Genomic DNA, 18,987 nt, shown 5'->3' with positions numbered 1-18,987 from the left:
TGCATTTCAACGTGACAGAAGGTGCAGTTGCGGGTGTCCAGACCCACTGAAACACGCCGGACTCCAAAGCTTATTGATTTCAAAATAAAGTTAACCACTCTCCAAATCTACGGAACTCTCCTAAAGAATAAACATCGTAGGCGCCCGCTTCGGGCTAGGAAACTAGCGCGGCCGAACGGACCTCGATAAAGTTTTTCCATCCATCCGTCTACTTCTTCGCAATGCTCTATCAGCGTGTCATAAGTGATCGATAATGATGATGATGACGGCGATATGGCTTTTCTTTTTTTATTGGCGGTCACATTCTGCTACTTTAAAGGAGCCAGTAGCGTCGGGTATAGCATCACCTCCGAGATGCGCAGCTTCTAATTAAATCCTGCGTCGCGGGCAACTTGAATTGAGAAAGAAGTGCGCGGCCCCTTCAGGCACCCCGATTTCCTCTGAAAAAAAAAAAAAGGATTATTAAAATAAATAAACGAATAAACTCGTCTCCTAGCCCAAAACAAATGGTGCGAGGTTTCGTTCCTACGCTGGCACTGCGATGATCTCTCAGATCGATTGAGTTGCTCGCCCATAAGCGCAGCAGCAGGGACGACGGCCAGCAACACGGGAGACGTGGTTCGTTCGCAGAACAACATGATGACCTGCGCGCGAGCCAGCAGAGAGCGCATGTAAGAGGGGTGGCTCCCCGTCGTGTGCTCTGCCCCGTATGAAACAGGTGGTCTACTTCACGGCGACCTTCCCGTACGTGGTGCTCTTCATCCTGCTCGTCAAGGGTGTCACCCTGAGCGGCTCCGGACAGGGGATCGCCTACTTCCTCGTGCCGGACTTCACCAAGCTCACCGACCTCAACGTGAGTGTCCCTGCTGCTCGGCACTTCTGTGTCCGCCACCCACCCCCCTTCCCATCTCCCCCGTCTCTCTCTCTGTTCTCCCCCCCCCCCCTCTCTGTTCCTACCTTCCTTGGTGCATTGAGTAAGAAGCCGATTAAACAATAGTGTATCATCATAGTGCTACCGCGTTATCTCTATCGTCCCGGCAACCCGCCCGCAACCAGCGCGCGGCGTACAGCTATAGCAAGCGCAAATCTGGTGACCGGCACCGTATACCAGTAAAGGTAGCGAATTATTGATATGGTATACTTTGCTAGGCCTGATTCGCACAGCCGTTATTCACCCCCGTTCCTCCACCGTCATGGCACCGGTTTTTGTCAGGAAACAGCTTTTCGTCGCCGGTTTTTAATGAGACATGCACCAGCGAGGAAGCACTCTCCCCTATGGTCTAAACCTGTGCGGTGACGGGGCGGTGACGGGGCGGTGACGATGACGCGGCGGATGACTGCTGTGTGAATCAAGGCTTCGGCTGGCGGACATAGAATACCAAAACGATGAAACGTTGAAAAGAAATTCTAAGCGGGAGTCGTTACGAATGGAGAATTCCTTGTCAATAAAGAAGTCAGCCGTAATCTTAAGCTAGGGAGCAGCGCGAAAGATGAGGGACGCAGAAGAGGCACATAACCACAACGCATGCGTCCTCTTCTGCGTACTCGTATTTCACACACTTCCCTAACTCAATGGGTTCAAACAACTAGCCGACACGTTAACTTTATCAGACGGAACCCTATAAAGCGACGTCTTGCTCAGAAATACAAATTTGTCAATACCGTTGAATATTATAGCTAGAACAACGAAAAAAGGCGCCGCAGTCCTGTGCCAGCGCTTCGACAAGAGGACTTTCGTCATTGTCAAGCCTTTGACCAAGATAGGTTACCGTATCGAAACCCTGGCGTCTAATTGAGACGCACCTTCCGTTGCTTTTCCATATTTCCTGTACAAGTATCCACATTCCGGGTATTATACTTTCAATCACATTAATTCAGTAGGACGTTCCTGAGGGCTAGCTAGTTCACACTTGACGGAAGGTTAAAACTGCGTGAAAGAAACGAGGACAGGCGGAAGGAACACACAAAACACCACGAGCGCCGTGTGTTGTCACCTTGAAAAAGGAAAGTCCACTTGACGAAACCGTGGCTCCCGCGGTTACCTTGTTCTCGTTTTGCGCATTGCTAACCCTCCGAGAGATAGAAGAGATAACGGGAAAGGCACGGAGGTCGCGACCAGGCTGAGTCCGGTTGGCTACCCTGCACTGTAGAAAGGGAGACAAATAATGACGAGGGCGAGGGAAGCAAACAGAGCGCAAGCTCACGCGTTCCTCGTTCGCTCTGTTACAAGCAGTTACGTGGGATGTACAGACGTCATCCACTACGTACAGACGAACGCCTTCATTACGAAGTGCTTGAGGCCTCCGAAATCATTCGTTATACAGGTCACTTCTTTGTGAACGTAGCGCATCGCACAACTCACAATAGAACGGGGACATCATTCCTTCGTTATACGCCTCGTGCACCGCCTATAGAGGCGCCACTGATTGCCACCTAGCGGGCGTTTCCAACAGTACTCGCGGGGAGCAGTAGCAGACGACAACCCTTTGCAGCAAGGATGGCTGCTGCGATTTCTCCTTTGTTCGGGCGCCAGGCTGCTTTTTCTGCGGTGATAGCTGTAGGGAAGACGCTGACCTCTGTGGGAGCGGGTATGAACAGGATGTTACCGGTGTTTGGGACAACATGGTCCACATACGTGACAGGTGCTTCCCGCAGACAAACGCCGTGAACCCCGTTTACATGAAGTGGAGCTCATGTGAACTAGCCGATAAATTTTGTTGACTAATGCGATGTCTCGATCGTTTTTTTTTAATTCTACCCTTGCCGTAATGCTGCTTCTGTGCCTCAATAATAAGCACCCGTCGTTAGTTCACACTTATATCAAACAAATCCGCACGGTGCGATGTCTGCATATTCCGTTGTGATTTTTCTGCCGATGAATACGTGTGACATCGGCGAATAAGTGCAGTCAAAGTCGCCTCAAGAAGAGTAATTGCGAATTTATTGATGGAAACGCGTACACTCGACAACGAAGTCACCAAACGCACGGGTTAATAAGAGCGCGTGTTAGCGCTGTACCGCCGATGAACTGCCGTTCGCGCTGCAGTTTTTGCAATTTTAAATTCCCCAAGGGAGCTGCTTGGAAACGTACAAAGCCAAAGTCTGACTAACTTTTCAGTACTTTTTTTAAATGTTACTAGAGAGAGGTGCCACATGATATAATTAAAGGCAGAGCAGCGCCAGTCAAAGTAGATCTGAGCGCTGGCGGCAAGGCCGGGTTTAGTCCTCTGCGGCGTAAGCATTATAAGAAATATTTCAGTTGAGTACAAAATTCACATGCAAGAAGCGATTACGTTGTGAAACAAACAAATCACTCGGCGCGTTAAGTCTGCTCAGACAGCATTGAGGTGTGATGACTTCCCAAACGTGACGCGAACTTTTCAGCGAGAAATGGAACAAAAATACCATATGCAGCAACTATTAGCAATTCTCGCCCTGAAATACCTATTTTCTAAACACATTTCCCAAAAAACCACAGTATCTAAGATACCCTCGGGCGAAAAGAATAAAGCTGTTAAAGAAGCACTTCCTTGGTATCATTCCGATAAGACACAGCGTGATTTGTACCCTTTACAAACTAGGCAGGGTGAAAACCTCGCAGCTCGAAAGAATCAACAAGAGTTATGCATGAAGCAACTAGTAGCAGTTAAACATGTGCGAAGCCACTCATAAAATAGATGTAAAAACATGAAGTGCGCGACAGCTTGTGCGAGAATTTACCGGGCCACATAAAACTAACAATTTCAGTTATTGCAAACTTCTGTAGCTTTAAAATACAACACAATGCGCTCGTGCAGTCGTGCTGCCTAGCTAGCCGAACGCGGTAAAGAAGCGGAAAATAATATAGGCGGCAAACAGCATTCCGAACTTTAGCGAAATGCCTTTAAACCTCATGCTGCACTGCAGACGAACTTCGTTGCTCACGCGTCTAACTACGATCGAGTGGGGGGGGAAAAAAACGCCGTAGCGACAAAGGAAAGGATGAGAACAAGAAATTTCTCGCCGAAGCGACGATCCATTGCTACCGCTGCTCCCACTGATGAGCCTTTCTGGGAATGATTAGAACCGTATCGCCGGCACGTTTTCGCCGGTATTTGAGCCCTCCACAGCGCAACAATTCTTCGACGTTCCTTGAAGCTTTGGCCACCCCGCACATGCGAAGGGTGTTGCCTATTTTGCTCTGAAAACGTGAATAAGACAGAGAAGCACTATCAACGACACAGCAAACTACGGCGCGTGGCTGGCTCCTCTCCCGTGTGTTATGCGCAAGGCCGCCACCAGTGGCGCGTCCATCGGCGCGCACTACGCGTATACAGGTCATTTTGTTGTATAGAGGTGCTCGTTGTAGAGGGGCTCGACTGCAACCCGCATAGTTAAACTGAATGCCGAATGCTAAGAGTTTACGCGGGAGCAGAAGTAAAGGAATTATGCGAACGCGGTGGGCCTGTATACGCTTGGTTTTCCACGTTGTATCCCGCGACCAGTTCAACCGCCCGCCGCGTTCAAATTATGGCGGACGGACTGGTCTCGCGATGCCCATTGGCGAGTGTTCACTGACACAAGCTTTCTCACTTCGACTGCAGATATGGAGGCGGGCAACGGAACAGGTCTTCTACTCGCTGGCGATCTCGTGGGGAGGCCTCATCATGTCCGGAAGCTACAACCCATTCCGCTACGCCATACACGTGTGAGCAGAGTCCTTTCTCTGCCGGCGAGTTTTGCTTTGTCCGTTCGCAGAATCGGCTGTAGCTACGAAAACCGCGATAAACGCCTTGTTCTAAAGATAGGGCCTTCACTGTAGGCATTGCGCTGAACTTCGCAGCAATCATTCCTTGTAACTTATGAGTTGATTTACCGACCAATCTCGAAAGGGCTGCCAGGGATGCGCCGCCGTTATTACCTATATATAGCTGAAAACACTGCTGTTTGATAAATTTGGCACCTGTAGTCTATTATCCGAACTTTTCGGTGAAGAAGATAGCTTTGCCGGGGCATTTGAGGAGTTAACCCTACACCGTGGACAATGCAAGAGGATGTGATATGTTTGTTTGTACTAGGTGTTCAATCAATAAATAAATCAAAAAGGGGAACTTTACGACATGAGTAGGAAGAGTTAATACAAGAAATATTTGGACCGACAGCCTAAATGGCTAGTGGCCGTCCAAGACAAAAATGACCGGCTATATTGGACAAACTGTCACTGGTAATAAATACAGATAACCGCTATACATGCTCGAAAAAGAATAGGCAGGTTTCAGCATAACCTGACCTGTTGTAAATAACCAGTGAAGGTAAACGGAATCTTTAGCAAAGGCTATATATGAATATCTTGCATAAGGCGTGTGGCGTGGTCGCGAGTTCGCGAACAGCTGATATCGTTTAACCAGGAAGGTGTGGTCCCGCACGCGAGCTGATCGACACTCTTGGCTGAATGAATGCGTGCATCGCTGTGTCGCAGTGACGCGTCCATCGTGGTGGTGGCCGACCTGATCACAAGCTTGCTCGGCGGTATCGCCATCTTCGCTGTTCTCGGCCACATGTCTCTGGAACTGCAGGTGCCCATTGAGGAGGTCGCCAAGGCTGGTGAGTTCTTCGCAATATCTTGTCTACCTTTCAGGTGTGAAGTATTTTTTCCCCGCGCGCTTATGTTTGAGAGCAGCACGCGATGCTGATTTCTCGTGGCTTCTCAGAGATCTCTCACGACAGCCCAGCTTCAATTGCGGCATCCCGCCGCGAGCTCAGGGTAAAAAAAAAAAAAAAGGTGTTTGTGTACAGAATGTTCGTAGATTCATCACCCGCGCAGAAAGAAAAAAAAACGTAATAATCTATCACAGATATCTTTGTCTTAGTCTTTATTCTTATAACCCTGTGTAGCTACAGCCTCAAAGGTGTACGTAGAGCAGTTGTTTTTCGCTTTATTTCTAACTTTATTCTTTTCTTCCCCCATAAGGTCAAGGCCTGGCTTTCGTCATCTACCCCGAAGCTCTGACCACATTCTGGTGTCCGCAGCTGTGGTCCTTCATCTTCTTCTTCATGCTCTACCTGCTCGGAATCGACAGCGAGGTATGCTGCTCACGTTTCCAAGATTAACTGGCAAATCAACTACTTGTGTCTTTGATGCTTGCTCTATATCTTAAGGGACCACTCACTCGAGCTTGTCGAAGTTCATTAAGATGCAGTCAATTAAGAGAAAACAAGTAATAGGAAGTAACCACACATTCAAATAAAGATGTCAAGTAATGTAATGAGTGCCTCCTGCGCGCGCCGACTTTCAACTTCATCCTCTTTAGCGTATGCTAAAGTGACTGTCAACTTTTTTCCCTTTACAGGTGTGCAAAGTATATTAGGCGCCCACTTTATAGTGCGGTGGCTGCTTGCGCAAATGAAATTCCGCTTGCTGGGGACTTCACTTCGCACCACATGTCATAGGGGCAAAAGAGAGATCTGTGTGGTAGGCGACAAGGGGAGTGGGCTATTGATACTAACCTTTCATGTCGGAACACGGGAAATGTAACATTTGCTGGACGCCAGCTTCGTTCGGGGTCAGATTTAACGCTCTGTAGCGCTGACCTCAACGTTTCGTCGTGGTACGCATTTGACTCCCTTTCTTCATCGTATAAGTCACCACGAGCCCACGAATCAGTAACTTTCTTGTTAATGCCGCACAACTTTACGTGGTAAGGAAACTTATTCGAAGTTACAGTGTTCTTATCCACCAGTACCGTTATCAAGCTAGAACGCAGTTCAGCAATGCTGATGTCGATTTGCGACCCACGCGCGATCACTTCATTGAAGCTGTAGTACGGTTCAGGGATGTCCTTCGGGTACTCCCTGAACAACCAACATGGATTGACATGCTAGATAAATTGGCCGCACTGAAAAAAAAAAACAAATGAATTTGTCGTGCCAGCAAAATCCTTGTTGAGATGCTCTATATTTTGTGTATTATTTGTGTATGATGTCGAAGCCGGCAATAAAGAAAAAAAAAGTACCGTTGTCAAGACACTATAAACGTTTAGTAAGGCGGCGAGACAGGTAACGTGGCGAGTATCGTCACCTCGCGTATCACGGCAGAGCCCAGGGGTTAGCAAGGGCTGCGGGAAGGAGTGAGGCTTAAGGACCATTTCCCTTCCCGAGGCCGGCAGGGTGGTTACTGGAGCCGCTCCTTGATCGTACCTGCTGGTACCGGGTCGTAGACTGAGTTCAACGTAGGCTTGTTGTGTCGTAAGTCAGGATAGTAACGTATGTTCATTACTAAGACTACACTAGGAGACGGCTGGAGCGCTACAAAGCGTCAAAAATATACATATGCTAGGAACGAGCGTCTGACGTTGCTTAGCGATAGTGCAAGTCAGGCGACAGAGCCCGTCACGGACGTATTGGGTTCACGACGACGCGATGGATGGGAGCTGATGCGATGCGTGGCAGCCGCGGTCGGAAATAAAGTGGAAAGGAGGACACTGCCCTAATTGTTCGCGCTCCCACCACGCGTCTCTTTATACAAAGTGCGGAACTTCGCATCGCCAGTGCACAATGATAAAGCCGCTTGACATTGCGGTTACTGATAACTTTGTGCACCGAAGCGTGGCCAATAGCAGCACTCTTTTGAAGCGTAAAAATTCGAGAGCTACTTCCCCGGGGAAATGTGTTGTCCGTCTGTCTGCAACGCGTGACACGATGGGCTCCATAATGTATATGCCAGGCCCTATGGTTGTATGTCTGAAAATGCCTTACGCTAAACGTAGGAAAGGTCGCTTAAAATCTGCGCTCTCAAAAAAAAAAAAAAAAGGCATGACTGAATAACAAAATGACTCGCAGAAAGTTACTGTGAAGCTAAACATTTCGACAGAATTGCCTGTCTGGTTGGGAAATTGATTAGGACTTTAGGCTGACTCCAACCAAATAACTGAATTTTATTAGCCCGACGTTTAAAAGCGGCACACCGCCACCCCCCGAAGAACAACCCCCTGAACAAGGAGCCGAATGGGCTCCGAAACGTCGGGCTAATAAAATTCAGTTATTTGGTTGGAGTCAGTCTCAAGTCCTAGAAAGTTACTGTGCACGTAACCGTCTTATCGGCTATCGGCCGCCAGTGAAATGCCGTAAGCTGCCGTTTTCAACAAACACAGGCGCCGTCGGAGTGCCAAAAGTTAGCGGAAGAGCGTCCCCCTTTCCCCTCTGTTTTCGACAGTGCCATCCGCGTATCGCTCCAACTCGGTTTCGAGGATATTTGCCACGCGTTCGCGTGTTCCCGCTCATATATGGCTCACTATATATTACTAGGTAAATCCATGTACTAATCATCAATCCCGTGCTGGCTCAACCGCCCTGCTCGCATCTCCCGATGACACTATAGCTCCACAATTCCCTCTAGCAATTGTATGAAACTCTATGCCAGAAATAAAGCTTGCTTGCTCCGATAGTGACCTCACCGCCGTAGTCTGACGCTTCGCGCAGTTGTCGATGTTCCGCAGCGGCTATCTTTGAGCCGCGAGCGATCGTGTTCCTTTTGCCTCTAACATTTTTTTTTTTCTTTTATACATGCACAGTCATGATGTCCCTTTGGCGATGAGCCCCGTTGGACAGACTAAACTGACACTCGGTATAAATTGAACAGAGGTAGCTGCAATTCTAAGCTGCAAACTAATCGTGGCCAGTTGTACTACTTCCGAGCTCAACTGTGCTAACGAGCGCAAAAGAATTTAAAACCTTCAGTTTCCGTTGTCGGCCGACGAAAAATGGAAGTCAGGCTTTTTATTTGTTGCGTGGGAAGTCAACGCACTGCAGCAAAAAACGACTCGAGGGCGTCTGTAGATTGGTCTTCGGTATAGGGTCCCGCTTCTGATGAACTTGCTAAAATGCCGAGCGCGCACACCAGAGGAAACGAGATTATTAGTGGGGCGTTTTGTCACCATTTACGCTGCAGTCACAGCAATTTCATTTAGGAAAACATGGCTTGAGTGCATAGCACGACATGAGCGGGAGTCAATTACGAACCCACTTCTCTTGTTCGTGTAAATCACGCTGCAGTGGCATGGCAAAAAAAAAAAAATTGTGCCTTTTACGTCCTGGGCACAAGAATGACTAAGCAGTAATACTGACGCGCGACAAAACGGTGCAAAGAGCTGGGTAACACCATTTGAAGCGCTGCCATCAGGCAGTGGCCTGAAAGCGGAAGCAACGAGAAACGCCTCTATTTTATTTTATCTTGTTTTTTTATTATTTGTTCGACTATTTCTTTAGGAACTGCGGAAATAAACGCTTTCGAGAAAAGCTGACGCGGGCGCGGTGTGCATACACTCGCATGATTTTTTTTTTTTGGTTAGGTAATTTATCCTTGAACTATAGGAGAGTTGGTAAATGTAATTTCACTTACCGCCGCAGAGCTCATCACGTCGTCGTATCGCTTCCACGGTGTTGCCCGTGACCATCCTGTGACGGCGGCTCTCTTCCTTCGGCGAGAAGAGCGCGGGTAGCGGCGACTCGTTGGGGGGGTAGCTTGCTCGGCACCTTCGCACACGACACTTGTAAAAGAACACGGCTCTCGCGTTTCGCCAGGCAGTATAGCACAACCACGCAGTGCCCGCGAAATCGCGCGCACTCGTAGCACGCCGAGGTATAGCACCACTGCAGCCACGACTTGCCACGGTCACAGAAAGACACGCTCCCAAGCCGGCGGCTCGTCGCCTACTGCCGGCGAACTACGAAAAAAAAAAAAAAGAAAGGTGACGCGTGTGACGTCACGCCATAAGCGAGAGCAGGATTTCGGTTACATCTAGGTGTTGGTCGATGCCCGAGTGGGGCTGCCCAAAGATGCGCGCCAGGTTTGAACGTCAGAGTCGTTCGTAGTGCTCCGCAAAGTCCGTCCTCGAAAGGTATCGGTCGAGAAGCGTTGCAGAGAGCACTCCATTTCTATTTATTTATTTTTCTTGCGATTTTAAATACCCGCCCGCTTTGGATGAAGATGAAAAGGAAGAAGAAATACGAGCGCTGTCGCCTTGTCCAGTGAATCCGTTTATTTTTATGCACGGCCGATACTGCATATGAGCTGGTGAAGCTGGTGCAATTGATAAATATTTCTAGTGCTCTAGCGTTTATGCAACAGCATACGACATAGCGGCCCCCTTCACAACTCCCACAAGAGTTATAGGGCCCCTCCTTTATACCATACCCAATGTACATATCTTCGTGTGATCAATAAAAGAGCTTGAACTTGTTCTCTCGCCGTTTCTGGTCGCCACGGAATAATATTTTGGAAGTACCGTTTCTACGCGCTGCGATTAATATTTATATCCTTAACGGTGTGTCTCCGGAAGGCTCTTCCCTCGCGCATTGTCATGGGGATGCGTGCGTTGCCGTTGAGTAATTTCCATTTCTTTCAAGACGATTTCCTTCCTAATTCTTACGTCGGGTTTCTTTTTTTCTTTTTGGGGCATTTTCCCGACATGTTTCGTTCGCTTTCTAGGCAACGTTAAGGCCCCGAAAAGGTGAGGAACGCAAAGGATAAGTGTTGTAAGGTTGGTTTGTGAATATGGACCTAATTTTCCCAGGCCGATTCTTCCCTATCCTCGCAACTTACAATTGGACAAGCGCCATATTTAGACGAAAACCCAAACCAAACCTTCTCGCAGTCTTGTTTAAACCTGAAAACCTGAACCAATAAACTAGCCCAGCAACACGTCTTTTTTTATCGCTCATTCTGATATCGACATATTTGCACAGCGTAAAAGACGAGGACTGAAGGAAGAACACAGCATTGAAAATTGAAATTGAAAATTTGAAAATTATGGGATTTTACGTGCCAAAACCACTGTCTGATCATGAGTCACGCCGTAGTGGAGGACTCCGGAAATTTCGACCACCTGGGGTTCTTTAACGTGCACCTAAATCTAAGTACCACGGGTGTTTTCGCCCCCATCGAAATGCGGCCGCCGTGGCCGGGATTCGATCCCGCGACCTCGTGCTCAGCAGCCCAACACCATAGCCACTGAGCAACCACGGCGGTTCACAGCATTGTTTCGTCTTTTGCGCTGTGCAAACATGTCGATGTTGAATCACCAACTCGCCCAAGCTTCCACCTTATCAACTCATTTTGACATTCGCCCCGTCCTGCTGTTGTCCACTCTCGCAGTTCCCGCTTCTGCAGACGACGTTGACCGTCCTGTCGGACACCTTTCCCGTGCTGCGCAAGTACCGCAGCTTGACCGCGCTCGTCGCCTGCACCACCTGCTTCATCATCGGACTCTCCTGCGTCACTCAGGTGGGGCGCGCACCAATAATTATACCGATAGACTGCTCCGCGTTTGCTCTGGTGTATGTATAGAACCCGTGAAGAGGGCACCCAGGAAAAAGAATACCGAGCTACATTGACATACTGCGCTTTTGAAAAGGAATAGGAAGTTTCTTTGAGCTACCACAGGGATGTCTGCTCAGCCGTGGAGGAATTCATAGTTGTTTCAAGACGCTTTTCTTAAGTTCTTCAAACATTATTTTTATCCGTTTCCACGTGACACTTTTTACCAGTTTTTGTGCTACCAACACCTTCCTAATACCATCCAAACCTTGGCCGATCCTCCGCAGTGGGTACGCGCCGTCGAAGGTGGAAATTCAATCCAATCTTCGGCAGAGTCTTTGTTTGCCAGAAAAATCTGGCGCCAGCTGCTTTCGAAATCGAAGGAACAGGTGGCGACGCCGACTCACTTACTTTATTACTCGTGACGTCAGTGATCGGGGCAACGCGCATACGAGACAGAGAGAGAGAGAGAGAGAGAGAGAGAGAGAGAGAGAGAGAGAGAATATACATCTTTATTATGTGAATGTCCCGCAAACGAGAACTGTTTGAGCATAATGTTAATAACTTTTAAAGATTGCGTTACTGAGTAACCGAACAACCAAATCAGTAAGTCCTGCGCGTTTTCTTTACCCAAAATACACTCATGTACGCGAAAATACTACTAGATCCGCTAGGTCATGCGATGATGTCATCGACCTCGTGGTTTGAGTGGAATTTCAAGAAAATGTGCATGGCGTTGAATTCGTCCGCCAACGAGGAATGCTCTCTCTCTCTGTCTCTTTAATTTCTTCCTCAGAGATACGTCCCAAAGTGTTATCCACCACTGTAGAATGACCCGATGTTTCTCAGTATCTTACCTTAGATTATCTGACGTGATGTTGAGTGCACGCCCATCATCATCATCATCATCGTCCTTAATATATAGCTGCACTATGGGACGACGGCAACTCCAGCCGATCTGCAGTTGCCGCTGTCTTGACTCGGCCGACTATGCAGCGGGAAAATATCTTGTCACCCCAACTAACACTCTGGCATTCTCGAAATTGTTTCTACACCTACTCCACAAAGTGCATGACCCACCAAAATTCCACTTTTTTTTGTTCTTCTTAATATCAACTAGCATGTCAGCTACGCGAACTTCCCCTCCGAGTCCGTGTATACTGCCCTACACTGCGTGCAAATCTTGCTTCATTCTTTCTTTCCCTCTCGACGATCGTGCTGTTCACGCATTCCGCAGGGCGGCCAGTACGTGCTGAACCTGCTGGACACCTACTGCGCCGGCGTCTCTGCGCTGTTCATCGCCATGTGCGAGGTCATGGCACTCATGTGGCTGTACGGTAAGTGTCTCGGAGGGGCCTCTAGACGCTGAACTCTGCGGTGCCGCCTCCGTACGTCTCGGAAACCGACATGTGTTCCGGGACGTTAATCGTCACACTCCTGAAGAGACAGCAGTTGCGCAACGGAGGATCGATCGATGCAGTCATTCGCAGGCTGGAGTGGCGCCTTGATATCGTGTAAATATGCTATACATTACGAAACGACACCTCGCAGTGTTCTCAGAAAGTTCAGAAGCCTGGATATAAACGCCAGAACTTTTTTTGTCCTTCGCTTTTCGTTGCTTGTTAGACAAGTCACACGACCTACTTTGTTGTGATGCTGCAGAGAGAGAGAAAAATTAGAGAGCAGACAAATTTGCCGGCGTGGAACCATTTGTCAGCATGCTGCTTTGCAAGAGAGGGGGAGATGAAGGCCCTAGAAGGAGTCCAGAAGAAAGTGATAAGAAATTAAGAACACAAGGGGATATTTTGATTCCACTTTTGGTGTTTTCAATGACGAACATTCAAATCCAACTTCTGTTCCTAATTTCACTGCCTGGCTCCCTTAGCGTAATGTACATTAGAGTCCGACTAACAGCTAAATGTTCTGCACACGGTTGGGAAATGCCTGCACGTAACTTTGGGAATCTTTCCCGCGTCTATCGAAATAGAACATCTTTACGTTATATAAGCATTTTGCTTTAACAAACGAACATATACTGAATAAAACATTGTAGAAATTAAAAGATCAAAAGACTTGCACAAATCACTTTATTAGCACAAATTTTCGTCGGAGAAAAAAACCAACGCATTGGTTGCCTTTTAGGGGCCGTAAAAGTCTGGTTAAGCTATATCCCTCTTTTCTTTCACTTCGTTAGACCATAAGTTTTTCTTGGAAAATCAAAGAGAGACGTTCACTTCAGCACTCCTCACAGAAATGTGCTTATACAGCCTTTGGGAGCTCTACAGGAGGTCTATACATATTTTGTGAACTTACGGCCTTAAACATTTTGCAAATTGTTGTCTGTACACATTTTACAAACAAGCGGTTCGGAAGCCTAAGGTCCACAATTACTAAAATAAAGGACATAACGAAGACAACCGTCTACATACTGCCCACGTGTATGAACAGCCTGTGGACACTTCTGCAGATAGTACCGTGTCTAAATTCTTTATTTGTACGAGCACTGCGGTCAAGAACGTCCAAAGCGAAAGGGAGAGCTTACGTCGGTCGCGTCGCTTGCATCTAGATTTTCGCGCCGGCAGTACGCCTGAGCTGCCCCCTGGTGTGTCTCTCCTCTGCGCAGGTGTGCGACGTTTCTCTAACGACATCAAGTTCATGCTGGGCAAGACGCCTCCGTGGATCTTCCGCTTCAGCTGGGCATGCCTGTCGCCAGTCATCCTATGCGTACGTCTACCATCCCGATTTCTTCATCCCATCCAACATGTACTTTTTTTCAGTATTCGATTAGACACTCAAAACCCGTTCTTTTTTTTTCTTTTCGGACATTCGTAATTATATACTCGGAAAATATTGCGATTTGAACACCCTTACTTTCTATCCATTTGATATCCGCACTCAGACAAGTGAGGCTAGTTATGCCGAGAAGCCGCTCAGTATTGTGCTGCCTAGCATTACAGCCCATGTTTACAGTTGCAGCATTACGCTACCGCATTACAGCTGAGGGCGACTGTAAAATCGCACGGAAGGGTAATCTGCATACGTTTGTGAACCGAGAAACATGCGGTGGTGTTTTCCCGTTTACACTGTTCTAAAAGAGAATCTTTTCTGCCGCGCATATATACTATAGCTGCCGCGGAGCTGCGCAGATCTCCTCCGCTGCCGACTCCGAGCCGAATGCGAGCCATGTATGCTCTTGTTCGTCCGCCGCGCAGGTTCTAGTGGTGTACGGCCTAGTCATGGCCGCCCCCGTCATGTACAACAACGTCGAGCCGTATCCAGCGTGGGCCAACCGGGTCGGCTGGTTCTTCGCCTCGTTGTCCATGATCCAGATTCCACTCTGGGCGGGCGTGGCCCTCTTCAGGGCCAGAAAGGTATTTTCTCACACCTTGTTATAGACTAACATTTGTGCTGCACCTATTTGCTAGTATAAGCACGTGCTTGCGTCATTATACGCTCTAATCGAGCGCGTAACCAGATGTCTATCCGGTACTGGCAATTCGCGACGCGCGGCGGTATAAGCGAGATTATGGTATTGGCTGAAACGAAAGACAACAGCGCGGCATGCTGTCTTGTTTAAACTTAATTAAACCGCCTGCGTTGTGTTTGGTTATCGAGCGTTAATTTCTTGCCCAGCTGGCCGTATAACTGCACCACAAACCCGGAAGTACCCGGAAGTCGTGATTCCTCGCGACATTGCCTATCATCCTATACTGTTGCTTAGAAATTCAGTGGTTGCACCAAGTGTCTCCTGAACTACTCTCGGTGACGATGCAGAGATTTCAATTCAAGCTCCGTCCACAAAACCGCCCAGCACCGACCCTCTGTTTCTCCGCGTTCCAATATATAGTTCCCATCAGAACGCCGGTATTAAATAATGTTGAACTCCGCCATCACTGCGCGGAAGTAAGCGAAAGCAATTGGCTGGCGCAGTATACACAAGTGGACAGCGGTGTACTTGCAAGTGAATTCTTTGGTTGTCGCCGACCATAATTGATTCTTGGATGGATGCGTTGGCTGCGAGAGATCTTCCGTTTGAGACTGCATAAACCGTACGGAGTGCTTGTTCCGCTATAGGGCTCCTCCAGGCAATGATAGTTTGTCATGAGCGTTCTTCGAGGAACTGATGGGGTGGGCTGCATTAGTCAGAAAACAGATAGAGAGAATGCATGTTGCTGTTTTTGATCGAAGCATGTATTTTCTGACTGAACCTATATATATATATATATATATATATATATATATATATATATATGCCGCTGCGTCCGTATCCTGGTACGTTACGTTCAGGTCACCCTACGTAAGCGGCATCCACCCGTACATGTATAGGTGATAGAATCCCGCATACCGGTGATATTGCATCAGCCTTGATACATGCCTTCTTTATATATCCTATTTCCCCATTCTCTGCGCAGAACATTCGCTCGGCGTTCGAACCGACGGACACGTGGGGCCCTGCGGAGAAGAAGCTTCTCCAGGAATACCGAGCGACGGTGGCCAACACCAAGGACAGGACTTGCAATGTGGCGCTAAGGACTGTGTCCGCCAACGGAACGGCGGCTTAACTTATTCTGTCCCAGTGCTTCACCTGTTCGTTTGGATTACTCACGGTCGGCTGCAGCGTGTGTAGAATAATTTGCTTCCTGCTCGGCAGAATGACGATGAAAAAAAAAAAAAGAAACGGGGGCCATCAAATTTAGAAGAGCTCGTCGACGCAGAGTTCTTATAGGACCACGCACCCCACCCTTGCGAGGGCAAGGGGCTGGAATATGGTGCCGTTGATGTGAAAGACAGGATTTCGATTACGTATTTTTGTACGAGGGACAATTACTTCATTGAAACAGCTTCTTGTCCTAAAACCGTCGGTGGGATGCTGGTGGCAGTTTCGTCAGTTAGCGCACTACGCATTCGCATTGATTCGGACAAGGAGTGGCTGCGTAACCGTTTCGACGAAGGAGTTTTTATCTGTTGTTTTTGGACACTAATCTTTCTTATTGAAGGACTGTCGCGCTCAGTCTCGCCGACGCAGTGACTTTCGTGCTCTTTGAGCTACAGCGCGTACTCTACGCCGTTAAGCCGCGTCGTCGCCATGTTGAACAGCGTTTGTGGCGCCATCTGTTCGCGAGCGTCACGAGGCAGCACATTATGAGGATGGCCTCCGAGATCTCCGGGGACCACGCGCGCCCCCTAGACGTCGGATGCCTTGTTCTTACCTGCGAGATGAGACGTAATCGTAAACCATCGTAATAATAAGGCAATTTTCTCTGGTCACGTGCCATCACGTGAGCGGTTGTAAGAACCATTTGTGAATTTGAGAATTTCGCTTGGAGATTTGCACTACGTTGTGCGTTGTGTGGTCATTGTCAGTTCAGAGCTTCCTCGTTGCCGACAGATGGCGCCGCTGGCGCATTAAGTGCGGTGGAGTCGTGCAGCCTCACGATGCATCAAGTCTACCAATACGCCGTTCATGTCGGATGTCCCCGAACTACGTACGTGTCGATCTCTTCGGACTAGGCGAGCGTTGTGGGCGTAATTGCTCGCAGTTAATGAGATGATTTTCGACTCGAATTCGCCGTTTGCAGAAGCAGACGGATCTACACCAGCCATTTCGGCAGTTTTTAAAACGAACGAAACCGGTGAGTGCGCCTTTCTGAACATGTACGTTCCTGACAATGTCTGATGGACGAATTCCGAGTAATGTTCGAACATCACCGATGCGGATTGAAACTGTCGTTCGATCGCAACTATGACACGTGAAGAAAAAAAAATAAAGAGACATCTGCGCCGCTGTGCGGCTGCTATCGTCTAAAATGAAAGTAACAAACAAGCAAAAAGAAGCCTGAGAAAAGCGAACGAAAGAAAACACAGAGAGTGCGAAATCCTGTATGTCAGTTAATGTATTCATGTCACTGTTTACAAAAAAAAAAAAATCACTATACTTCAGCTCCGTTATACTTTCAGTCTGCGACAGACAGGCAAGACCGTTCGTCTGCTTAGTCCATATACGCCCTCATCGCAATTCTAAACTTACCCTTAATGTTCGTAACTCTACATGTATATGTATAGCTCTGCCAGTTAGCAGAGTTGAACGTGTCGTAAACATTCTATGAATGTTCCTTTCTCTCTTTCTTTCCTTTCCATAATCAGTTATGTGCGTTATTCGCACCTCCTTTTCTTAAAAACTTTCCCGATCTTCATTTACACAGAAGGACATCCACGACGCTTTTGTTACGTTTTTCCCGCATACTTGTACATACCGGGAATACTTGACGGTAAACGGCGTATTCCGTGATTCCGTCGGCGCATCTTATGCGACAAACGACAATGGTATTCAACAAGGACGTTTTTCTCAACCTACATTACCTCAGCATGTCGTCTGTCTGCCACCGATGAGAAAAAGTGGTGGTCTCGCGACCAAAATTATAACTCTCTGCATGGTCAAGTGATTAACCGTGGTAGAACAATGAATGTCGCTCAAGCCTTCAGCGACACTCCTTGTTCTACCACAGTTAATCATTTCAACTATCTTTCTGTGAGTCTCTCTCTCTCTCTCTCTCTCTCTTGTTCGTGTATGGTCAAGGCAGATGTGAAACGCAGACTATACAGTCTAAGAAAAACAAATTCGCACACTTTGGGGGGGGGGGGGCTTATCGTCCCCCTACAATTATCTTCATTTATCTCTGCTTCCGATTACATTATTTAACGGTGCCTCCTGATGCATTAGCAGGTCACGAACGGCATGCGCGTACCACCAGCGTGACATGTAGTTCCTGACCAAAAAGCAGCCAGCGTAGATTGTTAACCCTCTCTGGTCCAAGGGTTCCTACACGACAGGAATCATAATGCTTAACATTAAATATCCGAAATGGCGAAAAACAGACACCAAAAATAACCTTCGAAATCTGAGCGTAAGCATGTCTAATTATGTAGTCTGTCAATTTTGGTGTCGCAGATAAATGTGATTCTCCGTGACATTTCACAAATATCCGGGCACCGCCCGCGTCAAGCTGAAGCTAGGCCCCATTGCAGTATACCTTTGGATCATGCTACCTAAGCCACATCACTGGTCTTGGGTAGCGCGAGAATGTTCTTAAAATATTTTTTTAGCCATACTAAAAACCGTAATGATTAGGAAATAAGTTCGAAGACCCACATGCTGTCTCCAGCGGCCTGACCTATTACCAGATTATGAGACAAGCCTTTCACACGTTGCCAAAAACTGCATGGATCATTTTTCTTTCTTTTTTCCCTCGCTTTTGTTATGCAGATGCACACATTATAAATTTCTCGCTTCAGTGATAAAATTCGGACGAGAAAGCGTTAAAAAAAGGAGCTGCACGCAAGATAGATAACGATTATTTTTTTGAGGACGGCGACGTAAGCCCCGAAGTGTGTGAAAAATATTTTTGTTATCGGGGGCGGGGGGCCATGCCGTATCTTACATTCATATACGAAGAGTACATTCGAGGGAAGATCGAGGGACTGCTCCACAAGACAAAGTGCTGAACATGTCTACTGAATGTTAGAAACGCGAAGCAGTTCTTGTGCCTACATCGCTAAGAACATGACTTCGTTGTTCACTGGGCCTCGTCACGCACAGGTGTCGAATTGTAACAAGCGAGCGGCCACCTTGTCTCGCCAAGTTCTCTGTTCACGGAACGTTGCGAACACTCCAGAATTAAAACTACCTTTTGTTA

At 47.8% G+C, this 18,987-nt stretch overlaps 1 protein-coding gene across 1 annotated transcript in view; it reads left to right on the top strand.

Moving 5' to 3' along the window:
- Positions 1–18,987, top strand: part of LOC142557291 (sodium-dependent proline transporter-like) — a 105,178-nt gene extending 86,191 nt beyond the window's left edge. The window contains exons 7-15 of the mRNA XM_075669015.1: positions 719–853; positions 4,584–4,687; positions 5,459–5,583; positions 5,951–6,063; positions 11,132–11,260; positions 12,531–12,630; positions 13,917–14,017; positions 14,506–14,664; positions 15,706–18,987. Coding sequence (XP_075525130.1) covers positions 719–853; positions 4,584–4,687; positions 5,459–5,583; positions 5,951–6,063; positions 11,132–11,260; positions 12,531–12,630; positions 13,917–14,017; positions 14,506–14,664; positions 15,706–15,855 — 1,116 coding nt within the window. The 3' untranslated portion in view covers positions 15,856–18,987. The remainder of the gene's footprint in view (positions 1–718; positions 854–4,583; positions 4,688–5,458; positions 5,584–5,950; positions 6,064–11,131; positions 11,261–12,530; positions 12,631–13,916; positions 14,018–14,505; positions 14,665–15,705) is intronic.

This window comes from Dermacentor variabilis, chromosome 9, assembly GCF_050947875.1.
Source record: "Dermacentor variabilis isolate Ectoservices chromosome 9, ASM5094787v1, whole genome shotgun sequence".
NCBI classification, from domain to species: domain Eukaryota; kingdom Metazoa; phylum Arthropoda; class Arachnida; order Ixodida; family Ixodidae; genus Dermacentor; species Dermacentor variabilis.
The sequence above is the reverse complement of the archived record's forward strand: the minus strand, read 5'-3'. Positions and strand labels throughout refer to the sequence as shown.